At 38.9% G+C, this 13,055-nt stretch overlaps 2 protein-coding genes and 1 long non-coding RNA gene across 6 annotated transcripts in view; 1 reads left to right on the forward strand and 2 right to left on the reverse strand.

Annotated features, from left to right (window-relative positions):
• Positions 1 to 1,319, forward strand: part of ACSBG1 (acyl-CoA synthetase bubblegum family member 1) — an 80,386-nt gene extending 79,067 nt beyond the window's left edge. For all 4 annotated transcript variants that reach the window (XM_072402056.1, XM_072402057.1, XM_072402058.1 and 1 more), the window contains one exon: positions 116 to 1,319. In XM_072402056.1, the coding sequence (XP_072258157.1) occupies positions 116 to 192 (77 nt within the window). In that variant the 3' untranslated portion in view covers positions 193 to 1,319. The remainder of the gene's footprint in view (positions 1 to 115) is intronic.
• A 12-nt stretch (positions 1,320 to 1,331) lies between these two features.
• Positions 1,332 to 2,919, reverse strand: LOC140324300 (uncharacterized). Its single transcript, XR_011919519.1, has 3 exons — positions 2,780 to 2,919; positions 2,324 to 2,476; positions 1,332 to 2,240 (listed from the first exon to the last, which is right to left on the reverse strand). It is a non-coding gene; the product is annotated as an uncharacterized lncRNA (long non-coding RNA).
• Positions 2,920 to 3,054: 135 nt separating this feature from the next.
• IDH3A (isocitrate dehydrogenase (NAD(+)) 3 catalytic subunit alpha) lies at positions 3,055 to 12,364 on the reverse strand. The gene is made up of 11 exons (XM_072402059.1): positions 12,283 to 12,364; positions 9,085 to 9,144; positions 8,910 to 8,993; positions 8,014 to 8,128; positions 7,746 to 7,933; positions 6,837 to 6,970; positions 6,111 to 6,213; positions 5,220 to 5,284; positions 3,751 to 3,835; positions 3,295 to 3,447; positions 3,055 to 3,211 (listed from the first exon to the last, which is right to left on the reverse strand). Exons 1-11 carry the CDS (start codon positions 12,313 to 12,315, stop codon positions 3,128 to 3,130), a joined length of 1,104 nt encoding a protein of 367 aa, XP_072258160.1. The 5' UTR covers positions 12,316 to 12,364; the 3' UTR covers positions 3,055 to 3,127.
• Positions 12,365 to 13,055: the final 691 nt, after the last annotated feature.

Raw genomic sequence — 13,055 nt, forward strand, 5'->3', positions numbered from 1 at the left:
AAAAAAGATCTGCCCATCCAGGAGAACTGGCTTGTGCATCCTTCTTTAATTTTTTTTGTCTTTACTGACACAAAGTAAAATAATCAGGTTTTGATTACATTTTCTGTTGTTTTAGGGCCAACAATGAAAATAAAACGGCATGCCATTCTGGAAAAGTACAAAGATGTGATAGAGACATTTTACTCAGGATAAAACAAACTATGTAGCACCACCAGCAATCTGATTTAGTTCAGGTCTGGAAATCTATATCTATGGTTGGACTCAAAAGAGCAACAAATGAAGTTTTTCCTGACCAATGATTTTTAGTTGGAAATGTATTTGAACCCTTCCTCATTAAAATCCCCAAATTATTTAACTGAGCATAATGAATAATATACTGCAGCAAATACATTCCTCCTACACTATCCTTAATGTCTGTGCCTAACTACAACTATAGGACACATGGTTCTGACACAGGAATCAACGTCCTTTGTCATATTTGTCTTAGAGAAATCAGTGATGACATTCATTGTGCCTTATAGTCATAAAATGTCTTATTTTGCGCTATAAAATATAAAAATAAAAACAAAACAAAAAACCTTTAATGCAACCTTTTTATCATTTGTATGTTTTGTGCTGAACATTTGTCAGTGTTTGCGGTTCTTTTACCTGTTCAAATCTATCTGCATATTCTTATGATTGCTGGTACTTTTAGCCCCTTACATGTTGTAGGAAATGCATCTTACTATTCCTGATTGTATATAACAAAGTAACCTCTAGCGGCATTGTTATCAATAGCAGACTAATGGTTAGTATTATTTTTCAGCTCTGTAAGCAAAACATCCGGTTGTTTAGCTATCCCTCTGCTTTTCCCCAAAATACCCTGTTAATGTAATATGACATAAAACAATACCTCAAGTTGAACAAATCTACTTTTAGCTTCAGTGATATGTGGATAATGTGATATAACATTATACATGTAGTGAAGGAATGTCATTAAAGAAAGTCTTTCTTAATAATTGATCAACCTTAGATTTTATTCTTTTGAAGATATTTTTAGGCTATTCTAAAAGATCATTAATTACAATAGATTTCTTGAAATTACCTTTTTGTTGAAACATCCCTTTATGTGTATGGTCAGCATTAGAGAATTTAGTTGCATTTTCCAATTACGGCTGTTTTTTAACAAATCCTACATGTGAACAGTAGCATCTCAGTTGCTATATTGCACCAATTATGTGTTACTTGTTATGTGAATATCATGTGTGATGTATAGAAAACTTCATTGGTCTTTTTAAGAAGAATTTTACTTCAATAAAAGTAAAATTCTATAAAAGTCACCCATGTCTGAGTTCTTTGTTTCACCCTGCACATTTATTGGAGATACTTAAAAAAACAAGTGCAAAAAAAAAAATGATCAATTCACTGAAATACAATGTAGATTTACTCACATATTCAACAATAAATAGAACAGCGTTGAAAATGAAAATATTAAGGCAAGACATGACAAGACATTCATAGAGGTGGATTGAGATTTACACTGTGCTTTCTTATCGCAGAACAATGTGCTGCAGCACCCCCTGGTGATGGATTTGGTAATTGAACAAGTCAGCAAACCACAATTTGGAAATAGGAGAACATCAAATATATTCAGAAATAAAGTCATAAATAGAGAGCCTTACCTAAGCTTTACAACCTAGGCATGGAGTGTTTGCTTTAAATGAATAGTTCAACAGTTCATAATGATACAACCATAATATATAGTATTTTGTGAATATATATTTTACAAGTGTGTAATTCACTTGCACTCAAGACTTTTACTAGACTACTCTAAAAGGCCTGCAGTACATAGCTTGTCCCCCGGATTGCATGTTGACCAGACCGACAATGAAAAACTGAATTAAGTAAGAAGTCACAGTGCTAAAACAAGGAGTCAGATATGTAAGCAGAACATCTCCCATTCTGATGTGGTTTTCTAAATGGCCTGTAAGGCTAAGTTTGCATGTAGCATGGTGTTCCTTTGGTTAAGTAACCTTCAGCACATTGCCCTGCATACTCATATACCATGTCTCAACTGAGGGGAAAAAAAGCTTTGATGAAATAAGTCGGCATCAGCATTATATGATGTGCGTGTGATGTCAGCAGGCTGGGCTGGTGAGTTAAACCAGCATACCAGACTAGTCGCTATCCCTTATCCTTTGACAGATCTCATTTGTAAACTCTGAGCACTTGGAGTTTCCTCCCAAATCTTTAGTTAAGGTCTGTAAGAAAAGAAAAATAAGTAAATGGTCATTTATATCATACAGATTGCAGAGGTTATTGAGATAAATCAAACAACACTTACCTTTTTAGTCTTTATGGTATCAAAGCATGCAGTCTCTATCTTGCGGGCATATTCCTGCAGCCCCATGTGCCGGAGCATCATTACTGCACTCAGTAGTAAAGCGGTAGGGTTAGCCAAGTCTTTTCCTGCAATATCTGGTGCAGTGCCATGAACCTAAACAGGAACATAGGAAATGTAAATTAAGCTTACTATATATCCTCAGGGGTATTAGAAAAAAATAAATAAATATATATATATATAAAAAATTTATACAGAATCAACACATATGATCAAAAAAGAAAAATTATATCAAAACAAAGGCTTTTTACATTTTTTTACCTTAATTTAACTTTTACTATGCTGAAGTCCCAGTCATTTGTTTTTCAATAGCTCATATAAAACAAAAAATCCCCAGAAGACAAGTGTTTTTTTCATAAACACCTTTTAAACAAATAACAGATATAAGTAAGTACTTACCGACTCAAAAATTGCTACTCCATTAGCACCAATATTTCCACTTGGTGTTACTCCCAAACCTCCAATCAATCCAGCACACAAGTCACTGAAAAGGAGAAAAATTAATTATACGTTTTAATAAGCACCCAACAGGTAGAGGTTAAGGATCACTGGCTGATTTGCTTTTGCCAATTGAATAAAACATCTATTGGGAACCCCATCTGCAACATCTCCCTTTCTAGCTCTGCCAACCAAGTCTTTTTTTGAGTGCTGTATAATATATTGCAAAAAAAAAAGTCGGCATCAGCATTATATGATGTGCGTGTGATGTCAGCAGGCTGGGCTGGTGAGTTAAACCAGCATACCAGACTAGTCGCTATCCCTTATCCTTTGACAGATCTCATTTGTAAACTCTGAGCACTTGGAGTTTCCTCCCAAATCTTTAGTTAAGGTCTGTAAGAAAAGAAAAATAAGTAAATGGTCATTTATATCATACAGATTGCAGAGGTTATTAAGATAAATCAAACAACACTTACCTTTTTAGTCTTTATGGTATCAAAGCATGCAGTCTCTATCTTGCGGGCATATTCCTGCAGCCCCATGTGCCGGAGCATCATTACTGCACTCAGTAGTAAAGCGGTAGGGTTAGCCAAGTCTTTTCCTGCAATATCTGGTGCAGTGCCATGAACCTAAACAGGAACATAGGAAATGTAAATTAAGCTTACTATATATCCTCAGGGGTATTAGAAAAAAATAAATAAATATATATATATATAAAAAATTTATACAGAATCAACACATATGATCAAAAAAGAAAAATTATATCAAAACAAAGGCTTTTTACATTTTTTTACCTTAATTTAACTTTTACTATGCTGAAGTCCCAGTCATTTGTTTTTCAATAGCTCATATAAAACAAAAAATCCCCAGAAGACAAGTGTTTTTTTCATAAACACCTTTTAAACAAATAACAGATATAAGTAAGTACTTACCGACTCAAAAATTGCTACTCCATTAGCACCAATATTTCCACTTGGTGTTACTCCCAAACCTCCAATCAATCCAGCACACAAGTCACTGAAAAGGAGAAAAATTAATTATACGTTTTAATAAGCACCCAACAGGTAGAGGTTAAGGATCATTGGCTGATTTGCTTTTGCCAATTGAATAAAACATCTATTGGGAACCCCATCTGCAACATCTCCCTTTCTAGCTCTGCCAACCAAGTCTTTTTTTGAGTGCTGTATAATATATTGCAAAAAAAAAGTATGAGAAAAATTGGTCAAACTCAGAAGGATGTGTGAATTTTAAGTTTTGGTGAAAATATATAATATGCTGATAAAAAAAAAAAAAACATAAGCCTTTAACATTACAGAAAAGGTCCAATTAATATAACCAACTACTACTAGGTATACAATGAATGAGAACATTCAGGCAGTAGCAATCATTGCAAAACAAAAGTTTTGATTCCATTGATGGATTTATTGCTCAACTATGTCTGCAGGCACCCAGGTCAGTTTAAACATCCCTGGTGGATCACCAAAGTGATGTATATTCTGCAGAGTTTTAATAAATCAGGCTCAAAGTGTCAGACATTGACGGAAATTGCCAGGCACCCAGGGAGTGAGAGTAAAGTAAAGTCTTTACATGCCCCCTAGACAAAATTGAACATTAAAGCCTTGCATTGTGAGGACAGCCCCACTGCAGTATTTTTTTTACAGTTGGAATTCATCTTTAATTAGATGTACAACATTAAGAATTATTTTCAACTACATCAGGGTCAGTTTTGAGAGCATACAATACAAATACATCAATGAAGGACAGGCATTACCCAAAACATCTCTTAGCCTATTCAAGGACAACAATATTTTGTATCCACATAAGCAGCTTTGTGGCATCAACACAAAATGTATCATGTCAGCAATGTATTATTCAACTAGAAGTATCACCAGGATTACATTGTACTTACTAATTTGCTATGGCAATGAGTTCCATGCAGAGAATATCTCTGTTCACTTTGAGCTACACAATTATTTATCAACAATTCAAAAAAATGAAACAAAACATGAAAAGGGCTACAGATATTAATGACATTTACCAAGATTTAAAGAAAAAAAAACTTCACCACAGGGGAGAAGTTCACAGAACAAAAACATTGTTCAATCCAAACCTTGTTGAAGGTGCATGTCTTTGGCTGTCATCCTCACATTACTAAAAAGTACAACTCTAACTTGAATTGTCATTAACTAAATAAAGTATCCAATGACCAATTCAATTATACAGACTGCCTTGCTTCTCCATATATGTCAATGAGGTCAGCTAATTCAGTGTTGGACTAGAATTGGAGGGTGGAATACAGTAATTGCACATTAGGGCGTCAAGTCCTTATTTTTTATAAGTCCTTCAGGTCACTCATGAAGATAACAATATATTGCTGGAAACAATATGTACTAAAACTAACCTTAGGATATCACCATACAAGTTTGGCATAACAAGTACATCAAATTGTGTAGGATCCTGGACCATCTGAAAATTAGGAAAGAAAGGCAGATTAAAAATAGCACACAGCGCCTGGGTACTGGGGGTTTAATAAAGTATACAAATAGAGCAGTGATTTTCAACTAGTGTGCCGTGAGAGATCTTCAGGTGTACCGTGGGAAATTATCCAATTACCATTGTCGAGTGTCTGTGCTGTAGTGACTGGCAGAGTAATGTAAACTCTTCCATGTCAGTGGGTGGCAGTAGGTAGCTTAATTGTCTTGTTTATTCTTAAGGTGCGTACACACTTCCAATTTTTATCGTTCCAATCGAACGACGAACGATCGATTGGGCAAAAAATCGTTCGTAAAAAAGTAACCAACGACGCCGACGAACGAGGAAAATTGTTGGAAACGAACGACCGGACCGGCGGATCGGATTGGGCGACGATCGTTGAACATCGTTCGTGTGTACGGTCGTTCGTTGATCGTTCATGGTCTGAGCATGCGTGATGAACGAACGTCCGTTCACTTTCCTGTCGTGCACATAGTTCCTCTATCGCTTAAACGATCGTATCTATTGTGTGTACAATATCTACGAACGATCGTGTCGTTACCTCTATGTGCAGGATCGGTGCTATACGATCGTTCATATATATCGTGCAGGAACGTTCGTCGTTCGTTTCCGACGATAATAATTGGAAGTGTGTACGTAGCTTTAGAAACAAGAGAATTAGCTACATAGTGTCATTTTGTAACATTTTTGATTTGTGGTGTGCTGCAGGATTTTTTCAATGAAACAAATGTGCTGTGGCTCAAAAAAGGTTGAAAAACACTGGATAGAGAATTGGGTAATTTAACACATTATATCTTACATTGAGGCACACAGTGTCCAAGTACATTTCGGTAAACTTTATATCCTTATAGTTCTCTGCAACTTCTCTGCAATTCTTCAGAAAAAGTCCATCAGACATCCTCCTGCAAATCAAGCAAAACAAGAGAAGTAAGCATGTAGTATATATGTACATTTGTTCAATGCTCTTCTATTTTTTATTATATAAAAATACAGTTTACATATTTTTCAGAACAGTGGTCGCCAACCTTTTCGGTCCCGCGGACCACTAAAATTACTGGCTCCTGACCAAGCATGCGCGCGGAGCCGGGTGTCACCCAAAGGGGGAGAGACCTCCCACATATTAATGTCCTGATGACATAACCCTGTCCACTGGCAGATTTGAGCCTGCGATGAGAGAGTGGGCGGGTTGTGTCCCTGGATACATTCCACCCACTTCCCTGAGCCTGGGATTTGTACAGGCGGGGAATGTGGTCCCAGCGGGGTCCTTCTCCTGACCCTGCTCAGATATGCACCAGCCAGAGCTGCGGACCACCAAAATTTTCTTGCTGACCACCGGTTGGCGACCACTGCTTTAGAAAATTTCATGACCTAGTATACAGGTCAGAGTGCACTTCCTGATCATCTGCAATATTTTAGATTTATTAAACAGTGGAAAAAAAGAGGATAAAAACAAAAATGTTTTTTAGTTATTTCAAAAATGCAAAATATTAGATGGGCTAATAATCTACTTTGTACAGGAACTCACATGATGTTGGCTTTGTGTACTGCAGTCACTGTGCTTCTTTGGTTATTTCTGGCATACTCAAAAGCAAATTCTGCAATCCTATGGCTGGCTTCCTCTGTAATCAGCTTAATGCTTTGTACTACTCCATCCACGATCTGTAAAGTAGAACCACAAAACTTAAGTTTATCTAAAGTTTATTTAATTGTGTCTAACTTTTTATGGGACTATATGAAAGATAAATAATACTCTAATATTTATAGTGTGCGCTTAATGTATGAATAAAGTGGCTGATTAACCAACACTAGTGTGGTTTAAAAAAGGGTGCTGCTAATTTAATTTAACAGTTCTTAAATTTAAAGCAGTGCTTGGTTCCAGTAGCCATAGTGGGTCATAGTGGAGTTCAGGGTCAATCCCTGTGGTAAACTCATGGGCCGCTTCCAGTCTTGCAACACAGCACTTCATAGCAGAATGCAATTGGAATCCTTTCGATATGGTATGGGTAATTTCCAAAAACATCTCCAATGTCATTAGGATTTTCTTTCACCTACAAAATCACCTTCAAATCAGACTGAACTCATCCAGCAACAGATCACCTACTGCTTGCTGATAACAAGTAACACGCTTTTATCTCTCATCTGGACTACTGTAACATCCTCCTCTCTGGTATTCCACTATCCAGACTCTCTCCTCTACAATCTATTATGAATGCTGCAGCCAGACTCATCCATCCTTCCCAGCACTCCTCTTCTGCGGCATCTTTTTGTAGTTCAAATACAAAAAACACAACAATAATAGAAAGGCACAAGACATAGGAATCATTACTAACACATGTTTCAGTGCATGCTAAAAAATGAATATGATTTATCGATATAGGTAACCCTCTAACATTATTTTACTATAAATAAAAATAATGCTGCCAAACTAACATACCACGTGTTCAATGCCACTGTATTCTCCCTCAGTGTTCTCCCGAATGGTAACCAGGTCCACATCTGTGTAAGGAGTCTTATAACCCTCAATGGAGACACAAGGACGGACATTGGCATAAAGATCAAACGTTTTTCTAAGTAGAAGGTTCATGGACGGATGTCCAGCAGCAATTGGTGTCTTCAAAGGGCCTAAAGAAACATGAAATCGTGTCACACACTGCACATCAATTCATTGTATTAAAGTCAGATGAAGATGATAAAAAGGTTACCTTTAAGACCCATTTTATTTTTATCCATAGATTCTTTGGCTTCAGGAGGAATCATCCATTTCCCACCAGGGCCTTGAATGGCAGTAACATTTCTCTCCTCCCATTGGATTGGTGCCTGTAGTAACAGTAAATTCAGTGTGAATGGCAGTCAACATACATTAGCTAGCAAAAAGCTGGTAATTCAGGATAATAATATTGTATCTATATCAGTGGTCACCAACCTTTTGGTTGTCACGGATCACTAATTATGGATTCAATAATCAATAATTCATGGATTCCAGATCACGCATGCTCGGGGAGCCGTGTGTCACTCAAAGGGAAGACACTTCCCCCAGTGTGGTGTCATGATGCCAAGACTCGTCCAGAGTGGGTTGTATCCAGAAACTGGCCACCGCCCTGAGATCTGTACGGGTGACATCTGCGGCTCCGGGTGGTGCGCCCCCCCCAGCAAGGGCCTTCTCCTGACTGCGCAGGGGTGGGGCACTCCGGCCAAAGCCGCAGACCACCGTGGGTTTGTGACTGCTGATCTCTCTCTCTTCCGCTCTATATATATCTGCACACACACCTGCCAAATACATCCCAAATCTACAAATCTATATTGGTCTGCTAGCAGTAAGAACACAGTGGTGTAGTAACCAAAATCTGAGTCAGAGTTGGGTCCATGCATATTTCTTGTTGCTTTCCATAGCAAAGAGTAATGTGGGAAAGGTGGGATGTTGCCTAAAAATACATCCAATGCAATCTGACAGAACCTAGAAGGGAAGTCAATGATTGCAAACAGTTTTTACAGTTTTTCAATGGCACACCTCATCCTCATCTTTGATTCTTGCATTTATACATCAGGGTAATTAAAAGATTTTTTTACAACTGCCATTTAAGTTTAGTAGTTTACGAACCTTGGCTGCCTCAAAAATCCTCATGACGGCAGATGAAATCTCAGGCCCAATCCCATCTCCTGGAATCAGAGTGACAGTTTGCATCTGTGGATGAGATGTGTAATGGGAAACATGAGAACAGCTTCATGAATAAGTCTTTCTAATATTCATAAAAATGAATGCAATGTGTACTTACTTGGCTAGAAAAGGGTCTGGCTGCATTTTGGCTATTGACTACACCAGCCAAGCGACCGATCTGTTTAAAAGTACAAAATAAACCATGACAAGGGTATACAATACAGTTACTTACTATGTTGTAGTTTATTTTAGGAGATAGTTTATTACATGCTAGATATAACTTTATATTTAGCATTTCAATTATAACTTCATAAACAAGTATCAGAACTAAAATTAATAAAACAGACAAGAATAAACTGTTCGATTTAATGCAGAGATGTAGAACAAGCTTTAAGAGTTTCCTAAATAACTTATCTACTTAGTGATTCTCAAAAACTGAAAATGCTGATCATCTTCTGGCTGCCTGTCAGTTAGCTTTCAGTTAAGTTAGAACTCTGAAGCATTACGTCTAAAGCTTTTTTACAGAGTTTACAGAGATTTCATGTTTACAGAGATATTATTTCAAAATGCTTAAAATCCCTATACATCCTTATGTGATGCATGGTTTGTTAAGCTTTTTAGGATTGTACATTTCATTAGGATTTACTTTTTTTTTCAAGAGTTGACTATTTTGGAAATTTATATGGTTTTAGTATATCACTTATATTTCATGCTCTTAGCGGGTTTGTGTTCCCCCGAGCCGAGGCTTCCTATTTATCTGAGGTGGATCATCTTTGGTTGTTTTTAATATTCCCTGAGGAAGTGGATATTATTCCACAAAACACGTAGGAAGAAAACAATAATGAGACCAATGGGAGTAGGACTAGGATCACAAGATCCTCTTCCAGCACTAGCTATTTGCATTGTTTGTTTGTATTTTTTTTTTTTTACGAGATTTTATAGTTGTGTTTGTATATAATAATAGTTTCTTCTTTTGCTTTTAATGCAGGTGTAAATCCAATGCCTTGAAAGTCACCCATTGTTGATATGATCATCATTTTTGCTGTAATGTATATACCCAGGATGTGGCATTTTGTTGTACGATTTATTGAGTGCAGGAAACCCAATATGCTATATCTATTAACAAAAAGCCCCAAAATGCTATGATACAAACTAATTTATGGGAATGAATGTGAATTTAAATACTGGGGACACAGTCAATGTAGACTTAGCCTCAGTGTCTAGATGTAGCAATGCCAGGCTGGAAAGTAAAGATTGGACAAATTCAGGTTTTCCTAAAAAAACAAGTTCCAGCCAAAAGTATTTTGATGAATTGAATAGGGCAGCTTAGAAAACTCATTTAGGATATAAATTGAAACCCCAAGATAATAAAACATTGACAATATATAAAAGACACGGCTGTTTTTACAGGGTGTGATTCTTGCAGAGCTGTGCAGCCCATCAGGAGGTTCCAGTAATAACCAGTCACTGTCACCCTCTCTTGGTGTGGGTTGACTGATCTTGTATCCTCCCTCCTCTACTTTTCTGCAGGGGATCTGTACTGGTTCCCTCCAACATTTCTGCTCTCTGTACAGACTAAAGCCCTGACACACGCTCAACATCGCTGGAAATGGCTGTCAGTAATTGTTTCCAGCTACAGTAGGAAGAAATAAGCAGTGCATAAAGAGATCTGTTCTGTGGTGAGGGGAAATAGGAGGACAAGTTGAAGGTACCACGTGTTCTATAGTACACAATGGTGGTCTTGGTGTCACCTTTGACTCTGCCCTCTCATTTACTCCCCATATTCAGAACATTTCCAGGTCCTGTCACTTTCACAACATCTCCAAAATCCGCCCCTACCTGTCCCCAGAGACCACCAAACTCCTTGTACAAGCTTTTATCATCTCTCGTCTGGACTACTGTAACTTCCTCCTCTCTGGTATTCCACTAACCCGACTCTCTCCTCTACAATCTAATATGAACGCTGCAGCCATCCTCATCCTTTGTAATTCTCTTCATTGGCTTCCATTTCACCAAATTCAAGCTTCTGTGCTTTGCCTTCAAATTCTTCAACAGTTCTTACCCCACCTACCTTTCTTGACCTGGTAGAAAAATACTCCCCTAGCTGCTCTCTCCGCTCCTCCAATGACCTACTACTGACTTCCTCACTCATAACCTCATCACACACACGGCTCCCAGGCTTTTCTAGAGCTGCCCCAACTCTCTGGAATGGTCTTCTTCGTCTTATTCGGCTTGCTCCTACTTTCTGCTCATTTAAAAGAGCACTCAAAACCCATTTTTTTTAAACTTGCTACCCGTCATCTTCTGTCTTTTGAAACCATCACTACTTCCCACCAACACATATCTCCCCTCCTATTGTGTGTTACTTCCCCCACCTACTAGAGTGTAAGCTCTTCAGGACAGGGTCCTCTCCTCCTGTGTCACTGTCTGTATCTGTCTGTCATTTGCAACCCCTATTTAATGTAAAGCGCTCCATAATAAGTTGGCGCTATATAAACCCTGTTTAATATTAATAATACTATGTCTTATGGCACAGTGACATGCTTATGCAGATGTCCTCTTCTGGACCACAAACACGAGGGCATTGTGTGCAAATGTCAAATGCATTGACCTGTGGTACAGATCCCGTGCTATACACCTGGGGTCAGGTAACTGTGCTTCTTCCACACGTCTGAGAGGGGCCTAACATCATCATCATATGACAGGGAACCTCAATGCAATGCTGACACAGCACAACACTGGGTGCGGGCCCCTGGGGTGGCTCTACCTTGCACTGCTGTATATTGGGAATGTCTGGAAGCCCTGAATATATACAGTGACTGATAATACTCAGCAGTGTCCTCATACAGGCCATGTCTGACCAGAATAACCTCCACCCACTTTACATAGATGGGGCCACAACAATATGTATTTTATTACAGGAAAAGCCCAATAGGGAGCCCACAGGCCAGCACACAGGGCTGTACATGTGCCCTATGACCAGCAGGGAGCACACAGCCTGCTCTGTGCCAAGCAATGTGATAACAAGCACAGCCATCTCCTATGCCACTCCCACCACACACTGCCAGCACCGTATTACTTGGTATAGGCGCCCCCTCCTCATCTGCTCCTATCACACACTGCATTACCGTAATTCCCCTACAGACCCCGTTCTAGTTATACTAGGTGCCGTACACGCGTCAGGTTACCTAGCCCGCTTCCAGGCTGCTGTATTCGGTTCACCTCGATACGACGCACCCCCCAGCCCAATACAGCTAATTATCTGCTATACACATAGCCGGGTTCCCACTACGACCTGACTAACCCCACCGCTTACCAATGACCTCCAGGCGCTGCCAGCCATGTTCATGCGGGGAATCTGCGAAGGGGAGGAGCTTCACTTGACGCTTCTGAAACACGCCCACACACTGGCGGAAGCCCCTCCTTGTATCATACCGGAAGTGTCTGTTGCCTAGCTGCAGACTGCAGGGTGTTAAAGATTGGCTGTCACTTGTGTGTGTTCATACATGTGTGTGCCAATGTCCTACATTATACATTCTTGTATTAATTTTCATTATAATAATTTATGCCTGTGAAACATATCCCTATAGGGCAAAGTATCAGGTTCTCCTAAAGCTGGCTTCCAGCCATACTAATACATAGTATTTTATATAGCACCACCATATTACACAGCGCTGTACAAAGTTCATAGTCATGTGACTAGGTGCCCCTCAAAGGGGACTCAATCTAATGTCCCTACTATAGTGATTCGTCTTTAACACGGTCTAAGGTCAATTTTGCGGGGAAGCCTAATAACAAATGGCATGTTTTTGGCATGTGGGAGGAAACCAGGGTACCTGTAGGAAACCCACACAAACGCGGGGAGAATTCCATGTAGATAGTGTTCCGGCTGAGATTCCAAACTGGGACCTAGCGCTGCAAAGGCCAGAGTGCTAACCACGGAGCCACCATGCTGCCATGTACTATTTGGCCCATTTCAAACTTGTGGTCCAACACAGCATTATATTGCATTCTCAACCACATTAGCAATCCATTAAACTCATGTATAACTCTTGTAGAACTGTATATGAATGGTTCCAAACCCTTTTG

Source organism: Pyxicephalus adspersus, chromosome 2 (genome assembly GCF_032062135.1).
Source record: "Pyxicephalus adspersus chromosome 2, UCB_Pads_2.0, whole genome shotgun sequence".
Taxonomy (NCBI): Eukaryota; Metazoa; Chordata; class Amphibia; order Anura; family Pyxicephalidae; genus Pyxicephalus; species Pyxicephalus adspersus.

What these genes read in the sequence shown, in the direction of transcription:
- IDH3A (XM_072402059.1), bottom strand. Translation starts at nt 12,315, where the DNA reads ATGAACATGGCTGGCAGCGCCTGGAGGTCATTG. An exon ending in ACAGTGGCATTGAACACGTG is followed by an intron (nt 6,971 to 7,745) that starts GTATGTTAGTTT and finishes TCTACTTTACAG; the next exon opens with ATCGTGGATGGAGTAGTACA. An exon ending in GTACACAAAGCCAACATCAT is followed by an intron (nt 6,214 to 6,836) that starts GTGAGTTCCTGT and finishes CTTGATTTGCAG; the next exon opens with GAGGATGTCTGATGGACTTT.